Genomic DNA, 23,394 nt, shown 5'->3' with positions numbered 1-23,394 from the left:
ACTTCAACAAAATGGAACAATCTATTTTGGAAATATTTTATATTCTGCATTATGGAACAGAAATGGAAGACGTACTACTCTCCAAGTAGTACATCCTGGAGGCTTATTCAGAAATAAGCCTCAAAATTTAAAGGGGCTGTTATCCAGATAAGTGCATAGAGGATTGTAGTCTGTCTGTACAGGGAATATGGCTTTTTTATTTGGAATCTGATAGTATTTATTATGAATCCAAGAAAACCCAAGAGTCCATTGGAGTTGGGCAGCCAATAAATTTAAACAATTTTTTTAAAAAGTTAGCAACAGGCTCAGTAATTACATGTGTTTCTGTTTGTTTTCTGAAAGGCCTATTGAAACTAAAAGTATTACCTATTAGGTAAAGGGCTGTAATTCTCTCCACACCTATATAGTAATAAACCCTCTTGAACTCAGTGGCACTTTTTCCCAGATGGACAGGAAAAGGATTTCAGCATTGGATAATTATGCAGAATGTAAGTGATATACCCTTACTTTATGATTGCCTGGGTATGAATATAGAAAAACATGTTAATTTTTTTTAAAAAGATGTCTTGGTTATTCATTATGCTAGTAACAGATGTGCTATATAAGATCACATGTTAATTCAGAAGTTAAAAATTAAACATCCCATAAAGCATACATGATTATTTGAAAGTCACAAGCAGACATTTCAAAAGATTCCATTACAGTATAGGATTAGGATTTAGAGGATTTAGAATTGATGAAATTCTGCAAACTTCAACTGTAAACTAAAGCACTTGAATATAATGATTACATCTTGTTCTTTCAAACATACCTTTATAATTTAGCCTAAGTTGATAATACCTTGCTGCCAGGTATAACAAGACAATATTAGGGCAAAACTGATCTTCTCTCAGTTGTTCAGTAATGTAAATAAGTAGTATCTTGTATGAAGTTTCGAAGGCTATAAAGCAGATATATTTTGTCAAATTCAAGGCCAATATTAACTTATTGACCAATTCCATTAGTAATGAAATTGCATTACTCATTTCAAATGTGGCTTAAATGTGTATTTCTTTTAATTCAAGTCTTATTCAAAATCATACATTGTCACTCTAGATGAATTATTAGAACCATATATATAGACATCACCACTAGCAAACCTTTTTAGTTGTATCAGTATTGAACAATTAAAACTGGACACAGCTATAGAGAAACCAATGCCTAATTCTTGACTGTATCATACCCATAATCCATTACTAGTCAGTTTTCTAATTGGAGCTCATTTAAGTACATCAGTTTAAATATTACTTATTTATTGGTTTTCTCAAGCTTCAAATTAATTTCAGATTTGCAGACCCATCCCCTCATGCCTCCAATAACTACTGTGAGGAATTCAATTTTTTTTAAAGACTATAAAACATCAGCCTCATCAGAAACAAATTATCATTCACCATTCTGTACATATAGCTAAAGCATAACAATTAAAAATAAATAAATTAAAGATCTATTTCCACAGTGGGAAAGATTGTCACTGCTGGAACTGGAATTCAAGTATTTTCAGTCGTATGCATATGGGGAATTTTTTACCTATATCAGAAGAGTGTTTACATTCACTGAAAACACACCTGTCATAGTTTAACTAGAACAACATAAGTAACTAAGACCTGGTATACTAGTGCCAGCTACAAGATCTAGAAGAAAGTTGGATATCCTTATTATAGTAGTAGCGTATCAATTAATATACCAATGTAATAAACCTCCTAAATTAAAGAATGTAATAAACTTTCTAAATTAAAGAATGTTAATGTATATACTAGTATAACGTATTTAATTAAGTACATTTATAAATAGAATATTTGTTGACCCCCTATGCTAAATATATTATACTCTTTGTAGTAGAGTATCTATTGTGTTCCTCACAGTGAATGAATCTGTGCAACCTTACCATAACAACTAGCTTTCAAATATGTAAAATAGGTCTCAAGTCATTACATTTGTTTTAATATTAATTCTGCACTACAAGCATATTCTACTTGATGTCAAGGTCTATACAGTCTTCAGTGCTATGGTTATGCCTCGCACTTGATGCCCAAGAAAACAACGTTCCACTCAAATTTCAGCCTTTTTGTTTCTTCAGCACATGTCAAAAACTGAAATAAGTACTTCTCAGAGACAAAAACCACAGGCCACTATTTACCATTTGTTAACTGATCACATTTTAAAAGAACCTGGAATATAACTGAAGTCTTCAACAGAATTCACTACTCATAAAGCAGAGACTACCAGTGCAATCTAGTGACTTAATACCACAAGATCCTACGTTCCTACAGTTTCTAACACTGCTGCTATACCAATATGTTTTTTCTTCTCTGAGATAATTTCAAAATTTTACAAAACAAAGTAACTTTGAATAAACATTTAGGGTGGATATACACACATGTACAGCAAGGTTGTAATTTAAAGATACCTCTGCTTAAAAGAACTTTTACATTGAATAATCAGGCTTAATAGGATTAAAATCCTACAATTTGAAGTATTTACATCATGAATTATTTTGTTCATCTACAACATAGTTTAAGAGAATATCCTGAACTTCCAATGTAAGAAAAGTGTTAGAATATTTCAGTATATTAATTTATACATTAGTCAAAAGCAATATAAACAAGCATCCCTAAATAAAATGCACACTGCACAGTCACAAAGTAGAATCGAAATTCATTTTCAATAGGAACTAGCTCATGGTTGTGTAGTACTGCTCTGCATGCTGACCATACCTACTACTAAACTTTAATATATTGTCACAAAACACAAATGGATACTTCATGAAAATATTCACACTATGAAGAGTCCATGTTGAATGCTGCTAGAATAATGAAGAAGCATTTCTCCTCTTAAATTTTCATCTAAAGGTTAATCCATTCTAATTTTCTGGTTGGTCATTCTATAAATGATGCTGTCATAGCCTGGATCCATATTCCAGAGATTGTAGGAGATAACAATCACAGCTATGGCAAGTCCAATCATAATCCAGAAAATTATATTGAAGACAACAGCGTAGTTAAAGTTGTATGCATATCCTAGGTTATATGGATTTTCAGGCTTGCTCTATAACAAGGAGAGAACAAAGGAATGAGTAAGTATACACAAATAATAAATGGCATTAAAGAAACACAAGGAATATTCTGGAAGATTAACTGCACAAAGTACAATTTATTCAGTGCAAGTTTATTCCTATTAAGTAATCAAGCAAGTATCAGTTGGAAGGAATCTTCCTCTTAATCCAAATTAGGAATCTACTAAATCCCTGACCAGTAACCATCCAGCACCCATATGAAAACCTCCAAAGAGGAAGTCTGCAACTGCTTAGGTCGATTGTTCCACTGGTTGGTAGCTTTTACTCTTATGGAATTCATTCTAATGGTCAGCCTTAATGTAATTTCTTTTAATTTCAACCTTGGCCTGCCTGTCTCAACAGAGAACAGATCTGCCCCTCTTACAATGGACAGCCATGTAGGCAGATCACAATCATACCTCCCTTTAATCTTATATTCTGAAAGTGCAATATGCCCTCATGTGGCCTGGCTTCTAGACCCCTCAACATCCTCTAAACCTGCTCCAATTTTTCCAGGCTCCCTTTAAAGCAAGCTGCCCAGCATTAGAATGCCAAGTCTGGTCTAAGCAGCACAGAATTATTACTTCCTCCTGTGATCTGAGCGCAATGGTTCTATAAATGCAGCCCAAGAGTGCATTGGCCTTTTAGCAATTGCAGCATATTGCTTACTCACACTCAACTAATGGACCACTAGCACTTCTAGATCCTTCTCACATGCACTGCCCTAAAGCCAAGTGTCCCAAACTTTGTCCCCATGCATCTGATTTTTTTCCTACCCAGATTCAGAGCAGCTGAACATCAATCTGTTGGATTTAGCCCAGGCTCAGGCCTATTGAGGTATTTTTGAACGGAACAAACAAACAAAAAGAATTTACCTGCCAGTGCAATTCATGGAATTAGGGGTGTGCTTGGAAAATAACAGGTATGTATATATATTTTACAGGTTCATCAGTAATCTGAGATTTTATACTAGATTTCCTTTTAAGCCTCACAGAAGCAATTTAGAAATCTAGTGACAAAGAATTTCAATAAGTCAGATGGGTGTTTTCCTAATTTCGGAGGTTCAAAGTTGAGAGATCAACAGCTCTTTTTCCCCACTAAGAAAAATGTTGTAGATTATTATGTCTAATCATACAGTATGGTATCTACCATGTCCTTAAATTAAAAAAAATAGTACAATATACAAAATAAAATGATCGACAAATTGAATAAGTTATTCAATTCTTGCATCATATTAATCTGAACCTGAAGTAGCTATACTCAAATATATTTAAAATTACTGCTTTTTAATTCCAAGATTTATGCACTGAGTGGCTGAAAAAATGAACAAAGCACAGTGTAGATGGGTTATCATTAATACACTGCATTCTTCTGTTAAGTTACTCCACAGAAATCAGAGATTTTCAACTAAGGATTTACTGTCAAACTACCAAAAGAAATGCATAAGTTTGTATAACCTCTGAGGACTGTAGGATAGATCTGGATTTTCTCACAAAGGGAGTGTCAAAAGTCTTCACAGTCACCACTTCTACTACTGCATTCCCACTGTAGAGATTGTACATCTCATCTGCAAACTGAAAACAGTCCAAAATTCAGAATTTGCCAACTGAATTAGATATGGATGAGAAAAGGCACATCACTCTAATATTATTGACAATAGAAACTTAGTATCAGCAGAACAATTAACACATCTTACTTACCAATTTCAGCACAAAGTTCTGACCAAAGTGACAACTGAGATGAATTACTTGGAAATATCCCTTAGATTTTTAATGGAAATGTTTTCAGGTATTTTATTTCAGGACTATGGTGCAAGCATTTAAGAATCACAAGGCATGTACACATGCACAGAGATATTTTTGGCATTCCTTGAATGATTCTGGAACTTTTCAACACCTATTCCTAATAAAGCTACAATAAACTTCTGGTGGGAAAAGAAAATAAACTGACATGAAGTCTCTGAATTGCCATACAAATCCCATTTTTAAAATGGCCAGTTTCAAGGATCAGTTACATATAACATAGTATGATTAACTATAACAATTAACTTGCAATTTTCCATCCTTTACTACTTTAAGAACACTAATCCAGTAATGACTTAAATATGTATGATTGAAGACTGAATCAAGACTGCACAATCTATTCATACCTGTTTCTATATAGAATTATACCTCTGAGTTAAGAAAAAGTTAAATTATTTACCAGCATTTTTGTTCTGATTACCTTTTGCAGAGAATCTGCAAGAATCTGAGAAGCATCCTTGAACTGCTGTGAATCTTCCCCGTACCTTTTACCTATTTCTTCCAACCCAGAAAGTTCTAGAGAATATAGATCTGGTGAATGATCCTTGGCTAGATGTTTGTGCTTAGAAAGCTTGGGAAGTAATAGGTAAAAATTGTTAACAGGATGTCAAAGTGAAAAGCAGGCATTTCAATTTTAGAAAGCAATGTTTTATTTTTAACTATTTTAGGGAAACATTTTCTAGGATCAGTACTCTATAGCCACATCTAAATAGGGGTGGAGGGTACGTAGTGGGCGCCAATGACAGAAGCACTGTTGCACTGATGCAGTATAAGGTCTGGCCCTTTTGTACATGCACCATGACATTACTTATATGTACAAAAGGGGCAGAACTAGCCTCATGACAGCATGACACTCCATTTTGATGAAAGTGCTGGAACATTTTAATGCTTCTAATCCCCTATTCTGCTTCTCCAGAAATTTATCAAGAAGTCCAGTTTAGCCAGTAAATTACACATTTTCTCTTCTTTCCAATTTAAGACTTTCTAAGCCAGCTGAAGAATTATACAGTCAGAAAAATAACATGGTGACATTAGCACTGTGCCATGAGCAAAACAGCAGACTTCTTGTGCCTAGGTTCTGACAATGGACCTACCAGTTGTCAATCACATAGTAGAATTTTGTTTGCAGAATTTGCTTACCAAGCTTGTGATATCATGCAAAACTTGTAATTCTGACAGGAAGAGCAGATCAACCTAAGAAATATATAAATATAAATATATATATATAAACATAAACACACAAAAAGGTGAATCGAAAAAGCATTTCAATTTATAATAAAAATACTTAAAGCCAATTCTGATATTAATTTAGCAATAGCTAGCACATACTGGACTTACCCATACAATCTCTTAACAAACCAATCATTTAATGTACAACTGAAATAATATATTAAGGAATCATGTCCTGAAACAGATCTTGCCTAGAATATAGATTTGACCAAATGTGACTGCATAACACGCAAAGCATTAATTAAAAATTGTGATCAAGAAAATGTGAATGAGTCTTGCCTTACCTCATTGTTTCTGCTCAATGAGTTGAGGGGAAGGGATGCAAGAATGGAGTTATCCTGGAAAAGTCTATTCCGAAGTTGCCGCAGTGTCACAGAAAGATCTTCGAATACAGAATTTGCTTTTCCCACCATATAAACTCTCTGAAAGAACCATCATTGTGCATTATGACAGTGAATCCTGCATCATTTTAAGAAGAGTCTTCAACCAATTCTTTCCCAATATTGAAAGTTCTAAGAAAAATCTCTGCTTAGAAGCATGCACAGGGCATGATTTAATTTTTATGCTTTTGTAAAAAAAAATACATAACTTACTTCTTCACTAGGAGCTAGTTGGACAACTACAGGGGTTTCCTCAGAAAACAAAGTATGTATTGCATTTGCAACACCATCCAGGCTGAAAGGAACTGCCTAAAATAAAATGAAATACTAGTAAATATTGTGATTGAAATCTATAGAAGAATTAATAACTTCCAGCATATACCACTGTTTCTGTATTGTCTCCAGGAAAACAAAAACCTACATGAAATATGTTTATGAAGACATTTAATTGCATGTAAATAGGTAGCTTTCCCCAAATTAAAGAAACATGTAGTTCTAGAACCATGATTAAATGGGTTACATTAAACACTAAGATGCATAAAGTTATAATTATCTGAATTAAGGAGAGTAAACATTAGTTATATTTCATTAGGACTATCCTAGGATTATTTTATTTAGATTAGCCAAACATTTCTTTCATGGGCAATAATGAAGATTTCAGAATCTTGAAGCAACTTATTTTGATGGAACTGAAGAACAACTAACAATGAGGAATGATACGTAATCTAATAAGATAATAAGATTAAGGTGTACTAACATTCAGATCAAAGCTCATACAGATTATAGAAGTAATAAGGGTAAAGTAAGGTGAAGGTTCCCGTTTAGTCATGTCTGACACTAAGGGGCAGTGCTCATCTCCGTTTCATGGCCAAAGAGCCAGCGTTGTCCAAAGACGCTTCCGCGGTCATGTGGCCAGCATGATGGTCACGGAATGCTGTTACCTTCCCACTGAAGCAGTACCTATTTATCTACTCGCATTTGCATGCTTTTGAATTGCTAGGTTGGCAAGAGCTGGGGCGAGTGTGGGAGCGGCACTCGGGTCTCAAACCACCAAACCTGCAACCTTCCGGTCGACAAGCCTGGCATCTTAACCACTGAGTCACCACGCCCCCTAGAATATAGAAGTAATAATCATGCCCAAATTACACAAACCAGTGTTTTCATGAAGCTTTACTTTCTAACCACATATAAATCTTTCCATTTAAGCAGTAATTATTATTCTGTAATTTAAAGGTATCCGTTTTAGAGTTTAAAGGAAGAAACTGAAACTTTATTCAGATAAAAACCTATTATTTGAATAGGCTTTAGCTTATATATATCTCCTGTCTAGCTTTTTCCCTTTGATTTATTGCAGGGTTATACAACAGTGTACTTTCCAAATGTTCTGAACTACAGTTCTTATTCCCCCGCCATTGATCATGCCTGCTGGGGTTCCTGGAAACTGAAATGCAAAGCATCTGGAAGGCACTAGGTTGTCTAACCTCAATTTATTACATAGTATTTCCATGTGCAGTTTTGATCTTGTACATAAATGGCATACATTTCCTATATTCCTCCCCTCTGTTCCAGAACACAACTAGTTTACCCTTAGACAAGTGGAAAGAGAAATAAAGCAAAAAATACTTGATAATTATCGAGATCAAGAAAAAAATTCCTTCCTTAGCTGCTATTGCTGATAATATAAAAAGAAGGGGAAAATTCTGTAAATTCTCCTCCTCAGACAGAAACCTCAACTTCACTTCTATACAGAGCTTCTAGAAAGAACTGCTGTATAAATTTACTGAGATATAAATATTCTATATGTTCCAAGAGAAAGAAAAGTGTCAGCATCTTCTATTTGCCTACCAAAGTTTGCATTTTGCATCTGTGCACCAATTCACCACAGAAGCATGCAATCTTAAAGCAGTACTCCCCTGTTTTACCATATACAAGTTCTGCTGCTAGTACAGACACTGGAATCTACAATATACTTACATTCTCAACTGGGTAAGATACTCCTTTCTTAGGCATTGTTAGCTTGTCTCTCCCCGTTACAGTAACAAGAACAGTAGCTCGAGGACGCCGAAAGAGATCACCTACTGCTAACCCAGGCCAAGAGAGATCCTGTAACAATGCAATTTTACTTTTACAAAAAAAAATTTTTTTTAAAGAAATAATTTTTCATGTGAATCTGTTTATAACTTAATATGGGGCATTAGAAACTGTTAATGAATTCATGACACTTCGGAATGAAAACAACAGATGCAGTACTATTCATCAATTCATGATTTTGGTAAACGTGTCAGACATAATGCAAAATCAGGCTACACGTTCCTTTATAGTTCCCCCAATGTCAGGGCTTCAGCAAAGGATCGTTACCTTATTGTGGTGCTGGAGCTTGAGCACCTCAATGATGCCATGAGCTAAACCGTGAAGGGCCACCCAAGACGGGAAGGTCATGACAGAGAGGTCAGACTAAATGCGATCCCTGGGGAAGGTAATGGCAACCCACCCCAGTATTCTTGCCATGAAAACTAAATGGATCAGTACAACCAGATATGTCGGTATACCATCGGAAGATGAGACCCCCAGGTCAGAAGATGGTCAAAATGCTACTGGGGGGAACAGAGGATGAGTTCAACTAGCCCCAGACGTGATGATGCAGCTAGCTCAAAGATGAAAGGACGGCTAGCGGCCGACGGTGCTGGTGGTGAACGGCGAATCCGATGTTCTAAGGATCAACACACCATTGGAACCTGGAATGTAAGATCTATGAGCCAGGGCAAACTGGATGTGGTTTATGGTGAGATGTCAAGATTAAAGATAGACATTTTGGGCGTCAGTGAACTGAAATGGACTGGAATGGGCCACTTCACATCAAATGACCACCAGATCTACTACTGTGGACAAGAAGACCACAGAAGAAATGGAGTAGCCTTCATAATTAATAGTAAAGTGGCTAAAGCAGTGCTTGGATACAATCCAAAAAACGATAGAATGATCTCAATTCGAATTCAGGGCAAGCCATCTAGCATCACAGTGATCCAAATATACGCCCCAACCACAGATGCTGAAGAAGCTGAAGTAGAGCAGTTCTATGAGGATCTGCAGCACCTACTGGACGACACGCCTAAAAGAGATGTTATTTTCATCACGGGAGACTGGAATGCTAAGGTGGGCAGTCAAATGACACCTGGAATTACAGGTAAGCATGGCCTGGGTGAACAAAATGAAGCAGGACATAGGCTGATAGAATTTTGCCAAGACAACTCACTCTGCATAACAAACACTCTCTTCCAACAACCTAAGAGACGGCTTAATACATGGACTTCACCAGATGGACAACACCGAAATCAGACTGACTACATCCTTTGCAGCCAAAGGTGGTGGACATCTATACAGTCAGTAAAAACAAGATCTGGAGCTGACTGTAGTTCAGATCACGAACTTCTTCTTGCACAATTTAGGATCAGACTAAAGAGATTAGGAAAGACCCACATATCAGCTAGATATGAGCTCACTAATATTCCTAAGGAATATGCAGTGGAGGTGAAGAATAGATTTAAGGGACTGGACTTAGTAGATAGGGTCCCGGAAGAACTATGGACAGAAGTTCGCAACACTGTTCAGGAGGCGGCAACAAAATACATCCCAAAGAAAGAGAAAACCAAGATGGCAAAATGGCTGTCTGCTGAGACACTAGAAGTAGCCCAAGAAAGAAGGAAAGCAAAAGGCAACAGCAATAGGGGGAGATGTGCCCAATTAAATGCAAAATTCCAGAGGTTAGCCAGAAGAGATAAGGAATTATTTTTAAACAAGCAATGCACGGAAGTGGAAGAAGACAATAGAATAGGAAGGACAAGAGACCTCTTCCAGAAAATTAGAAACATTGGAGGTAAATTCCAGGCCAAAATGGGTATGATCAAAAACAAAGATGGCAAGGACCTAACAGAAGAAGAAGAGATCAAGAAAAGGTGGCAGGAATATACAGAAGACCTGTATAGGAAGGATAACAATATCGGGGATAGCTTTGACAGTGTGGTCAGTGAGCTAGAGCCAGACATCCTGAAGAGTGAGGTTGAGTGGGCCTTAAGAAGCATTGCTAATAACAAGGCAGCAGGAGACGACGGCATCCCAGCTGAACTGTTCAAAATCTTGCGAGATTATGCTGTCAAGGTAATGCATGCTATATGCCAGCAAATTTGGAAAACACAAGAATGGCCATCAGATTGGAAAAAATCAACTTATATCCCCATACCAAAAAAGGGGAACACTAGAGAATGTTCAAACTATTGAACAGTGGCACCCATTTCACATGCCAGTAAGGTAATGCTCAAGATCCTGCAAGGTAGACTTCAGCAATTCATGGAGCGAGAATTGCCAGATGCACAAGCTGGGTTTAGAAAAGGCAGAGGAACTAGGGACCAAATTGCCAATATCCACTGGATAATGGACAAAGCCAGGGAGTTTCAGAAAAACATCTATTTCTGTTTTATTGACTATTCTAAAGCCTTTGACTGTGTGGACCACAACAAATTGTGGCAAGTTCTTAGTGGTATGTGGATACCAAGTCATCTTGTCTGCCTCCTGAAGAATCTGTATAATGACCAAATAGCAACAGTAGGAACAGACCACGGAACAACAGACTGGTTTAAGATTGGGAAAGGAGTACAACAGGGCTGTATCCTCTCACCCTACCTATTCAACTTGTATGCAGAACACATCATGCAACATGCTGGGCTTGAGGAATCCAAGGCCAGAGTTCAAATCGCTGGAGGAAACATTAACAATCTCACATATGCAGATGATACCACTTTGATGGCTGAAAGCGAAGAGGAACTGAGGAGCCTTATGATGAAGGTGAAAGAAGAAAGTGCAAAAGCTGGCTTGCAGCTAAACCTAAAAAAAACCAAGATTATGGCAACCAGCTTGACTGATAACTGGCAAATAGAGGGAGAAAATGTAGAAGCAGTGAAAGACTTTGTATTTCTAGGTGCGAAGATTACTGCAGATGCTGACTGCAGTCAGGAAATCAGAAGACGCTTAATCCTTGGGAGAAGAGCAATGACAAATCTTGATAAAATAGTTAAGAGCAAAGACATCACACTGACAACAAAGGTCCGCATAGTTAAAGCAATGGTGTTCCCTGTAGTAACATATGGCTGCGAGAGCTGGACCATAAGGACGGCTGAGAGAAGGAAGATAGATGCTTTGAAACTGTGGTGTTGGAGGAAAATTCTGAGAGTGCCTTGGACTGCAAGAAGATCAAACCAGTCCATTCTCCAGGAAATAAAGCCAGACTGCTCACTTGAGGGAATGATATTCAAGGCAAAACTGAAATACTTTGGCCACATAATGAGAAGACAGGACATCCTGGAGAAGATGCTGATGCTAGGGAGAGTGGAAGGCAAAAGGAAGAGGGGCCGACCAAGGGCAAGATGGATGGATGATATTCTAGAGGTGACGGACTCGTCCCTGGGGGAACTGGGGGTGTTGACGACCGACAGGAAGCTCTGGCGTGGGCTGGTCCATGAAGTCACGAAGAGTCAGAAGCGACTAAACGAATAAACAACAACAACAACGTCAAGGGAATAGGCAAAGAAACCACGCTGAGTCGGAAATACAACTCTAGTTCATTTTATTGTTTCTACCATACCCAGAAATCTTGCCAGACGAAAGGTTCCTAATTGAGCTTAAGGGAAAAATACTCATGGGAGATCTAGGGTGGTGCCAGCCTAACTTCCTTCCTCGGCCCCTCCCCACTCTCCAAACTATGCAAGCTATGGGAACATTTATCTACTTGGAATGCACTCTCCACTTCCTCCTCCCTGAGCTCTATCACATCACCCTCCCCTTCAGGGACAGCTTCCATCACACCCAAACATTCATAGAACACAGATCTGCAACAATTTTAAAAAATGGTGATGAACATTGTGGCTGAAGGGATATACAGTAATGAGTCACATACTTCCTCAATAGAGAAGCCCATGGATAAGGCTGCCACATCTGGGATCCGTTCTCCAGGTACTGGCCAATTTCCTTCTCGAAATATAACAGATTCGGGAGATCTTAACACACTGAATTCATTGGCAGAAACAACTGAAATAATACAAGTATGATAAAGTCATATATGCAAAAGTATAAGGTGGTATATAACCTCATTCAACTCAGGCTACAGGTGGTAGATGCCACTTTTGAATACAGTACCATTAAAAAACAACACCTGCTGGAAAGGTTGCACTTATTTTATATCTGTGCAGAATGTTTGAGAGAACAATGACAATTACAATTCCCACCTGGATTCCAAAGTGCTACTACACCATTCTGATACAGGAACAGACAAGGCCTCTGGTTACAGTAAACATGTTATGGTTTTAAATAATTTACACATAGGATAATCCTGAAACCTGTATTAAATTAGTAGAATGCACCCATATATGTAAATGTACCAAATGACCTGCTATCAAGTTGTTTCTACAGCAGGTACTTCAGGAAAGGATCCATGGCTAAGAAGTAGAACTTATTAGATAATTTTTTTAAAAAACTTGGATTTAATCTGAAGCATTTCCATTGGAAACATTAGAAAATACCATTGCCCACAACCCTTAAAATCCTCTGCAAAGAGTGGGACTTCTGGTGGGAACATGGCTGACTGAGCAGCTATGTCCGCAGGCTCTGTGGACAGAGCTGACAACGCGCGCTTTTTTGGGGGTTTGGCAGGCTTTTTCCTGGAGCCTTGAGCTTTTTCATGAATAAAGAAAAAAATCAGAATCACCCCATCTGCTCTCCTGAATGCCGTCTTGCAGCCAGAGAATCACAGCATTTGCGACGATCTGGTAAGGGATGACGGGAGGCGGGGATGCCATCATTTCCAAATGCATTTGTAGCTTTAAAGGGACAGTAGGTCGAGCCACTCCATCTCTAAACCACCCAATTAAAAATTTTCTTTTAAGTTTATGTACCCCAAGAGAGGCTTTCTACATCAAGAAGAAGCGGACTCTCTTGGTGCTTATCATTATTTCTGGATTAAGTTTTTAAAAATCTTTTAAAGTTTTGGCTTGTTTTCCTGTTTAAAGATTGAGGATTAAGAATAAATAATTGCCTTCCTGCTATTATTTTTGTACTGAATTTGAAAGATTATTTTCCTGCACGCTGGATTTGCCGTTTTGAATTTTCAGCTTTCTGTTCACTTACTCTGGGACCTGCTTGTTAGCATACTTTCTCTTGCCAATTTCATTTGAAAGTTTTTCATTAACTCATTAATTCCTATCTGTGCGAGTTCAGGTGCCATAATCTACTGCCTGAAACATGGAATATTTCAAGATTTTTTCAGAGCTTTGGTGTGAGCTTAAGCAGACCTTCAAAGAGACTCTCTCAGAATGCCATCAAACTATTCTGCAGAATATATGGGACATTGGAGAAGGTATTATTTCTAAGGTGTGTCATCTGGCTGAAGATGTTATGGAGGATGATGAAGATTTTGGCAAAGATGGAGATGTTTCTATTGACAATGAGATCGAAGTAATGCCAGGTAAAGATTACATTTTGGTGCTGAAAGAGTTAAAGTGACAATCTGAGCTGCAGACTACTTAGAAAGTTGTTTTTCTGGGGTATTGTTATGACTTTCTGTAGGAATGCTATGGGAGAGAAGAGAACTTGATTTGTGGGAGTTTTTTTGCTGAAAAGTCTGAGTTTTTAAGGGGGGCAGTTGGACTGTTTGATCTTTGTATGAAAAATGACTTGCATGTAAAATGGAGATGTGCAAATATCTTAGTATATTTTGAGGTGCGGTAAAAATTTAAGAATGTTTAATTGGATTGGTGATGAGCTTTTTTATGATTTTATGTCTTTTTAATTATTGAGATTAAGATTTATTGGTTTTTTAAAGTTTGTTTTTTAAGATTTATAAGGTATCTATAAGGTATAATAATAATTGCTTGGTTTTAGGTTAAATAGTGTTAAGATTGTTGTAGTATTATAAAGTAATAAATTATAAAGTAATTATAAAAGTAGACAGTTCATATGTTTTTATAATTTGATTTTTATTATAGTAGACAGAAATATATAGAATAGTGTTAGGAAAGAAATGATTGAATAAAGGTTGTGTTTAGGGGAGGGAAGCTGGTTTAGACATACACACACACACACACACATTGGAAGTCATTTCTTATGTAATCTTTTAAAAAAATTCTTATGTTTCTCATTTTTTTAGTTTTTTGTAGTTTTTATCTTTGCTTTAATAAAATTCTTATTAAAAAAAATCCTCTGCAAAGAGTACAAATGGGGGAAGATAGACATAGTGTAAAGAATCTTCTAATATAGCTCAACAAGAATTTTCGTTCTATATTGGCAATTTAAAAGCTAGTTTACATGAGTCAGTGGGCTAGATTTGGCCCAAGCCTCAGTTTCCTTATTCCCGAAAACATATTATGAAGGTAAAATGGATCCCCCTTCAGAATCATGCAAACAACTCTACACAAAAGCCTGCAGTTGGTATAATTTAGTTCTTGTTCTTTTGACCATATTAACCTTGGAGGAAAGTCAAAACCACATCCAAGGCTGTATTTAAAACAAGGTATTGACAATAAACACATGGGATTTTATAATACTAATTTACACCAACAGAACAGTATCAGTAAATATTAGCCAACTAGTATGTCATTTGAATTTCTAATGTAGGACAAAGGACTAATTTAAGACTATCTAGAAAAAATTATAGGCTCTTAAAGAAGCTTCAACTTGCTAAACTATTTTAAGTTTATAGGAAAGATAATCACCAGTTATCGACATTTAATCTGTTAACTGAAACATTTTTGTCCTCTAGCATAGTATAAATGCAATTGATCCTGCAAATTTTTGTAAACATGATCCAACAGACAGAAGCAACTGTATTTGCTTTCCGACTTGTATCTTAATTTAGAACGCCTTTTAAACTTGATTTTTGGGAAAAATTACAGTTTAAATTTTGATCAGTATTTATACTTTAGAATGCTATATAGTATATAAGAGTCAGTTTGGTGTAGTGATTAAGGCACAAGGCTAGAAACCGGGAGACCGTGAGTTCTAGTCCCACCTTAGGCACAAAGCTAGATGGGTGACCTTGAGCCAGTCACTTTCTCTCAGCCTTAGGAAGGAGGCAATGGCAAACTGCTTTCAAAAATCTTGCCAAAAAAAGTTGCAGTGACTTGCCCAGGCAGTTGCCAGGAGTCAAAACTGACTTGAAGGTACCCTCCCCCCCCCAAATATATAGTGTATCTACTCACATAAAAGAGAAAATTTAAAAGTGAGCAGTTCCTTGCTAAACCTCTGTAGACCATAGGTTCTTAACTGAAAGTAAAGAGTTCTTAAAGCAGTATTTATAAGCAATTTATTTTAAATCGCTTAAAAAAAACCCCAAACATTTCTGACATGCAGATTAAATAAGCGCTTCCTCTACAACAATTGATTGGCAACACAATTAATTTTCATCCCTTTCTAGCTATTCACTTCAGACACCACAACCTATCACTGCTGAGAATATTAATTCAAGTTTGAATTTTAGTAATGTAAAATCTCATACAGTATTTACAGTAACTTAGTGTGCTTGTGTAATTTATTCTGTATCCAAAGGAAGAAAGCATAAATGTGAACCTGTTTACTACAGACTTGCTTTTTTTAGGAGTAGTCTCAACTTCATATTTAAAAATGTATGAAGTGTATGAAAAAAACATGGGTAAAAGTAAATAGTGAAAAATATATATACTGTACTGTCAAAGATTTTGTTTGCCTTCTGTTTATAACCTTCACTGCACTGCAGCATGTTTTTGGGTGTACTAACAATTGTGAGGGCAAATTATTTTCTTAAGTCCAGGTTTTCTGAAACCCAGTCACTGATTGCCAGAATCCTATGCAAATAGTCAAGATTATTAAGTGCTCTAATTATATTTTTGACTGATGATAAATAGCATCCAGCACATCTATTAAGTAGAATAGTAAAGTTTATTATACAGAAAATCACCTCTTACTGCAGCCTTATGTGGATTTGTGCTCAAAATACCTATTTGTCTATAAATGCAACTGGCCAGAAGCCGAATTACCTATTAGAAGGGCTTCCCAAATGTTTATATGTGTTTTTTAAGTCAGATAAGACAATACAACAATTTGAAGATCATCTTAGGTAACAAACAATTATTCCTAGTTTTATCATGCCAATAGGAGCTAAACCTATTAAGAGAAAAAAATTATATTCATGTTAATATGTACTTCAGATTCATGCTAATATGTACTTAGCATAATCACTTTGGTGCTGAAAAATGTCTGAACTGAATGGAGACTAATGCTTTGTACCAAAAAGACAAATAATGAGTAAAAGGACACAAGCTGTTCCCAAAAACTTTAAGATCAAAAACTCTGGCTTCCTTAGATTAGTCATTGTGACATGTATATATTGAATACATGTATATACTCTGCATGAATACAAGCAGAACCTTTGGAGAATGGTTGCCACTGTGTTACAGGAACTGCTAAGCTTTCCACTATCCTAGTTTCTCTGCTACAGCAGGACTAAAGGTCAGTCCAGAGCTGAACAGGAGACGGGTATAATGGTCTGAAAGCCTTTAAAATGAGAGCCATCTGTCAGCGGGTGGGTATTAGTACAGGATTTTTTTCCTTCAAGTTGTTTGCACTAAAAACTGTAGCCACAGAAGCTGGGAAACAGATACAGGTCTATTGTTTCAAAACACACACACACACATTAAGAAGCAGCTAAGGACAAAGCAACATATTCTGAGTGGGGCTTAGCACCTTTTAATTGCAAGCTATTTTTCATCTAAAGAAAAACAAGGAACTGTTGTAGAATGTAATGCAACACCTCACTGTATCCCCAGTTAAATGAGCAGTGGCTTAAGTGGCTATTTTCAATATAACAAGGTATATTGGATAAGCAAGGGAGTAAGTTAATAAAGTCACTGGTGACATACATATCAGTTTATTGACAATAATTAAATTCACCCCCAAATTTGTCCAACAATTGCATAGTTTAAAACAGCAACATTTCCACTGCAAAGCTGTACCACTGTAACTTTCCCCGCCGTACAACATGCCTGCTGAAGCCGCCTTCCTCAGCCAGACCTTCCGTATGGGCTACAACTCCCATCACCGCCATCCAACAACTCTGGAGAGCACAACTCAGAAAAAGGGTCTTTTTCGGCTATGGGCCTCCGTGTCTCCGCCACCAATCCCCCTTCGGGGTCTAAACACTTTGGCGACGCTTTGAATTGCTGCAGCCCGGCTTCGCCTTCTCACCGGTTCCCACGGCTGACAGGAGGCTCTCCGACCGCGACCGTCTTCCGCAGCGCTACTGGCCTCCCACTCGCCCTCCCCCGTCTCCATCCACATCCTACGGCTGACCCTTCCGCCTTTCAGCTTCCGTCCTAGCCCGCAGGGCGGGCTGAGCCTCGCGGGCCCGCCACCTCCAGCCTTTCTTGGGTCGCGCCTCCAGGTCCCACGAAAACAAGCTCGGAGCCTTACCGGCTAGAAGCACCGACGCGACCCACAGCGATTCCCTCCGAGGCCCCATCGCTCTGACGTCTAGCCTGACCGAGGTCCGAGCCAGGGCCAAGAAAAAGCAGCCGGCGCCCGGACGCAAAGTAACCCCGCCTCCCGCCGTAATTGACCTCATTATCGACCACTCACAAAGCTTATACCATGAAGGAAGCGGAAAGAAGGTGTGGCCACTTTCTGAACTGCAAGTCTGTGTTGCCACTATCTGTGCCGGCGACAGCCCTCCCATCGGAGCGATTTTAGGTCGTCATGCGGCTGAGGGAGGAGATTTAGATCGAGTGATTGACCGCGGGGGCATTCACGATAAAGATATGAGGCGCCTTTAAGAAAAGCTCAAAAATCTCCATAGGAGAAGAGAGTAAGAGGCAGGACAAGGTCGTGTATGTCGGCCGGGAATATACGTCAGGTTCTGGGTGTAGGAAGAGAAGGCGGGACCAGTGCAATCCAGTGACGAGGCAGCTGCCCACTTAGAACATCGGGAACTTTCTCAGACCTGCATTTTTGCGGAGGCCAGGCTGGGAGAGCCGGAAAATCTTTGGGTCAGATTGACAAAGCAACTGCCCAAGAAACGGGGACAAGCCCCTGCAGCGTTCTGAATTGACTGTAGGGCCGGAGGAGTCTTAGAAGGTCGAGTGATGGAAAGGGCAGTTGATATTTTACAGGCAGTGATAACGCATTTGAAGGAGGATTTCTTAACTAGCCTTTGCCATATTTGCGGAGAAATTATGTCTGTGGGTAAGTGAGGAGAGAGAATCACAGGGCTGAGCAGGTTGGCCTCATACCTCACTTTTGCCAGATGTGGTGCATGTTGGAAGAGGCCATGATGTGCACACTGATGGGGAAACCAGTCATACATAATAGGAGAAACCATTGGTCTCAGGCTTATTCCCCAGGAATGGAGGAGTTTTGTGAACAACAGTTAGTACTTTCAGGGAGTCTAACGGATGATGGGCTGGACATGTAGACATGTGGACCTGCAGTTCTGTCAAGTATTATTTCAGTAGAGGAATATCATCAAAATGCCATTGGTTGCACTCCAGCAACATTTTAACCTGGTTTTTTGTTGTTTATTCATTCAGTCGCTTCCTACTCTTCATAACTTCATGGACCAGCCCACGCCACAGCTTCCCGTCGGTCGTCAACATCCCCAGCTCCCCCAGGGACGAGTCCATCACCTCTAGAATACTTAACCTGGTTACTCTGCCCATTTTCTGAGCTTGCACAATGCAGTGAACCATAACCTAGCCAAATGGGCTGGGCTCACCTAGCAAACAAAATAACCAAGGTTTACACTAGTCAAGATTAGCATGTGTGAATGAAAGTTGCCAAGTTTGGAACCGACCTGGTTGCATGAACAAAGCAATTCTATAATCCTTCACAATTTCATTCAGAATTAATCCTATTAAATTAGATTAGGCCTAAATTCAAATCTACACATTGCCATAAAGTTTGCTGGACATGTTGGCCAGTTAGTTTTTGCAGCCTAGCTTATTTTATTGTGTGAAAGGAAGGAGATGTATGCTGCTTAAAGCTGCTAGGAGGAAAGGTAGAGCACAAAGATAAAAAGTTCCTTTCAAAATAATGGGGATTACATCTGAGTAGAAAGTAGATATGCTGTTCTCATTGGGAACACCTTCAAATTTCAGGTCTTTTGATTCAAGAGTCTTAACATCAGTAGAAACAAGCCATCTATAAAAGAAAAAAGTGATGGGGCATAAAGGTATTTTCAAGAAGCCCCAAAGCCCCATGTAGAGCCAACAATGTTTTGAGAAAATGAAGAGAGTAGATGGCTGGTGCTTCAGATAATATAGTATGTCACTTTACAGCATACCATGGTTTATTGTTGCCACCTCTATAGTCTTTCTGTATTTTTCATGGATTCCATATTTTTGTCTCAAAAATTGTTAGTGCCATGGGAATGTTTTAATTAAAATGTCCCACTTTTTAATACTGCTAAGGTTTCCTGTCTCATTTTCTAAATGGTATATAATTTAAGAACATGAGAAAGTACATTATACCAAGTTTGTTTATTAGTCCATCTTACTGAGGAGCATCACTATTTTATTCTCCACTCCGGTCAAGGGAGGTTTAAACTGAAGCCAACTGTAATACCCCCCTTCCCCGCCCCCCGTACATTTTGTGTGCATTTGCCTAGCAGACATCTGAGTGATTGCTATGAGGGAAATCTGTTCAATTGCAAAACCACCATCCCTTCTGTTTCTATTTAATTTAAAAGCCATTAGACACTGTGAAAATACCAGTATTTTGCAAGATGTCTTTCACAATGGCCCTAATCATGGATGATTTTTGTTGCAGCCTCAGAAGTGGTAGAGCAGTACTCACATTGATGTGCTTCTTTTACTGTTTATAGATCCTTATAGCTTTTCTAGGGTATGCAGTAATCCAGGTGAAACAAACGGGTGAAATTGACAAACATGTTCTCTGTTCCAAGGGATTAGCTGGCTACAAAGCTCCAGGATGTTGCTTGGGTTGTTTTTCAAAGAATTATCTTAAAAGGAAGTTCCCTAGGGATTGTTCTAAACTGAAATGTGGAGAAGAGAGAGAGAATAACTTTATTTATTTATTCGATTTCTATAGTCGCCCTTTTCAGCAAGTGACTCAGAGCGGCTTACAACAATAAAAACTATAAAACAAAACAATTTCAATTAAAAACAATTAAATTACAAAATAAATATACATGGCCACCAAGTAAGCAGTGCATAGATGTTAATATAACCAAGAAACAGGACCATTCACACGTTCAGGGCCCCAGACCTGGGCACATAACCAGGTCTTCACGGCCTTACAAAAGGCCAACAGGGTCGAGGACATCCTAATCTCTGTAGGGAAAATATTCCAAAATTGAATATAAATAATATTTCAACTTTGCCTTGAGTTCAGGAAGTAAGAGATGTAGTGAAGCATGAATTCTGGCCAATGGGAAACTGGATTGCCTACAAGCTTAGTAGTTCAAAGTTTTGCAAAATATAAAATTATCCCTGCTCTGATTTTAAATGTATTGCCACTGAGATGGAAATAAATTAGCTCACTTGGAACACAGCCAACACTGTGGTCCAGATCTGTTTTCAAGTTGGCACAGAATCCTTATGTGGAGGCACCCTGAGTTTATCTAGAGTATACTTCAGACTCAACAAGAACTGGCAATGGCTCCAAGGTTTCAGGCAGTAGACTTTCCCTAAAGATAGAAGAACTGAAACTGATTTTTTTGCACAATCAAAATTTGCAAGCTAAATTTTCAACGCTATCACTATACTATGAACCTTCCTTGATGCACTGCTGGTCAGTTTAAGGGAAGTCCTCACTGCTATCCACTAGTTCTTTCACCAGGCTGAAAACTACTCTGGGATAGAATTCGCTAACCCCACTGGTGATCCCTGTCCTGTCAGAGGCATGGTGCTTGGCTTATTTACAATGTACAGAGCATGTTAAGGACAGGAATTGGAGAATTATCCTGGATTTGTTTCCCTTTACTCCAGTTGATCAGTCACCAGCTATGAAGAACATCTTCCAGTCACTCCCCTTAATGGATATGGATGGGGTTGGACAGGAGATGATTTTTGACAACTGACTATATTGACAGGTTTAGCCATCTATCAGAATTCACCTGGTTGTGTTCAGGTGCGTTCAAAAGGAACCTGTCAGCTGACAGCCAGGCTTCTTTTGGACATGGATTTTGCATTATTCCAGAAGAGCACTAAATCCATGTTCAAAAAGAGGTAAACAACAGTTTAGTGTTATTTCAGAAGAGCATTAACCCATGTTTAAAATCAAACTGAACATCAGCTGCCAGATGTCTGGAGGTTGCACTGTGAAGTGGTGGAGAGACAGCTAGATCTTTCTCCACACTTCACTGTGTAGCACCTCTCCCATACCATTGATTGTCAGCTGTTATTTGGACTGATATAGGTCCTCAGATTGGGGATAATCTTAGAAACCTGGCAGGTACAAAGGGAGAACTCAATATGAAGGAACTGGACTGTCTTTTTACTCAAACCAAAATGACCCTGGATGACAGTTCTAGGGACTGGAGTGGAGGGATTTAATAGCCAATAAAAACTGAGTTGATCCAAACCCCTAGGAATTAACTGACTACCTAAGCAACAGAATGATTAGTGAGACTTGTTAGATTCTATCCATGATGATTGTTATGTTGGGATAAGGAGGAAAAATTCTGCTTTAATGCAGGAACAACTAAGGATGACTAAGGGCATTTGTTGTTTATTCGTTTAGTCGCTTCCGACTCTTCGTGACTTCATGGACCAGCCCACGCCAGAGCTTCCTGTCGGTTGTCAACATCCCCAGCTCCCCCAGGGACGAGTCCGTCACCTCTAGAATATCATCCATCCATCTTGCCCTTGGTCGGCCCCTCTTCCTTTTGCCTTCCACTCTCCCTAGCATCAGCATCTTCTCCAGGGTGTCCTGTCTTCTCATTATGTGGCCAAAGTATTTCAGTTTTGCCTTTAATATCATTCCCTCAAGTGAGCAGTCTGGCTTTATTTCCTGGAGGATGGACTGGTTTGATCTTCTTGCAGTCCAAGGCACTCTCAGAATTTTCCTCCAACACCACAGTTCAAAAGCATCGATCTTCCTTCGCTCAGCCTTCCTTATGGTCCAGCTCTCGCAGCCATATGTTACTATAGGGAACACCATTGCTTTAACTATGCGGGCCTTTGTTGTCAGTGTGATGTCTCTGCTCTTAACTATTTTATCGAGATTTGTCATTGCTCTTCTCCCAAGGAGTAAGCGTCTTCTGATTTCCTGACTGCAGTCAGCATCTGCAGTAATCTTTGCACCTAGGAATACAAAGTCTTTCACTGCTTCTACATTTTCTCCCTCTATTTGCCAGTTATCAATCAAGCTAGTTTCCATAATCTTGGTTTTTTTGAGGTTTAGCTGCAAGCCAGCTTTTGCACTTTCTTCTTTCACCTTCATCATAAGGCTCCTCAGTTCCTCTTCACTTTCAGCCATCAAAGTGGTATCATCTGCATATCTGAGATTGTTAATGTTTCTTCCAGAGATTTTAACTCCAGCCTTGGATTCCTCAAGCCCAGCATGTCGCATGATGTGTTCTGCATACAAGTTGAATAGGTAGGGTGAGAGTATACAGCCCTGCCGTACTCCTTTCCCAATCTTAAACCAGTCCGTTGTTCCGTGGTCTGTTCTTACTGTTGCTACTTGGTCGTTATACAGATTCTTCAGGAGGCAGACAAGATGACTTGGTATCCCCATACCACTAAGAACTTGCCACAATTGTTATGGTCCACACAGTCAAAGGCTTTAGAATAGTCAATAAAACAGAAATAGATGTTTTTCTGAAACTCCCTGGCTTTTTCCATTATCCAGCGGATAT

At 38.6% G+C, this 23,394-nt stretch overlaps 1 protein-coding gene across 1 annotated transcript; it reads right to left on the bottom strand.

Moving 5' to 3' along the window:
• Window positions 1-1,959: 1,959 nt before the first annotated feature.
• ATP6AP2 (ATPase H+ transporting accessory protein 2) lies at window positions 1,960-18,172 on the bottom strand. The gene is made up of 9 exons (XM_063305239.1): window positions 17,991-18,172; window positions 12,451-12,581; window positions 8,478-8,606; window positions 6,717-6,812; window positions 6,408-6,545; window positions 6,034-6,087; window positions 5,315-5,464; window positions 4,549-4,665; window positions 1,960-3,084 (listed from the first exon to the last, which is right to left on the bottom strand). Exons 1-9 carry the CDS (start codon window positions 18,139-18,141, stop codon window positions 2,890-2,892), a joined length of 1,161 nt encoding a protein of 386 aa, XP_063161309.1. The 5' UTR covers window positions 18,142-18,172; the 3' UTR covers window positions 1,960-2,889.
• Window positions 18,173-23,394: the final 5,222 nt, after the last annotated feature.

The sequence above is a fragment of the Candoia aspera genome, chromosome 5, assembly GCF_035149785.1.
Source record: "Candoia aspera isolate rCanAsp1 chromosome 5, rCanAsp1.hap2, whole genome shotgun sequence".
NCBI classification, from domain to species: Eukaryota; Metazoa; Chordata; class Lepidosauria; order Squamata; family Boidae; genus Candoia; species Candoia aspera.
The sequence above is the reverse complement of the archived record's forward strand: the minus strand, read 5'-3'. Positions and strand labels throughout refer to the sequence as shown.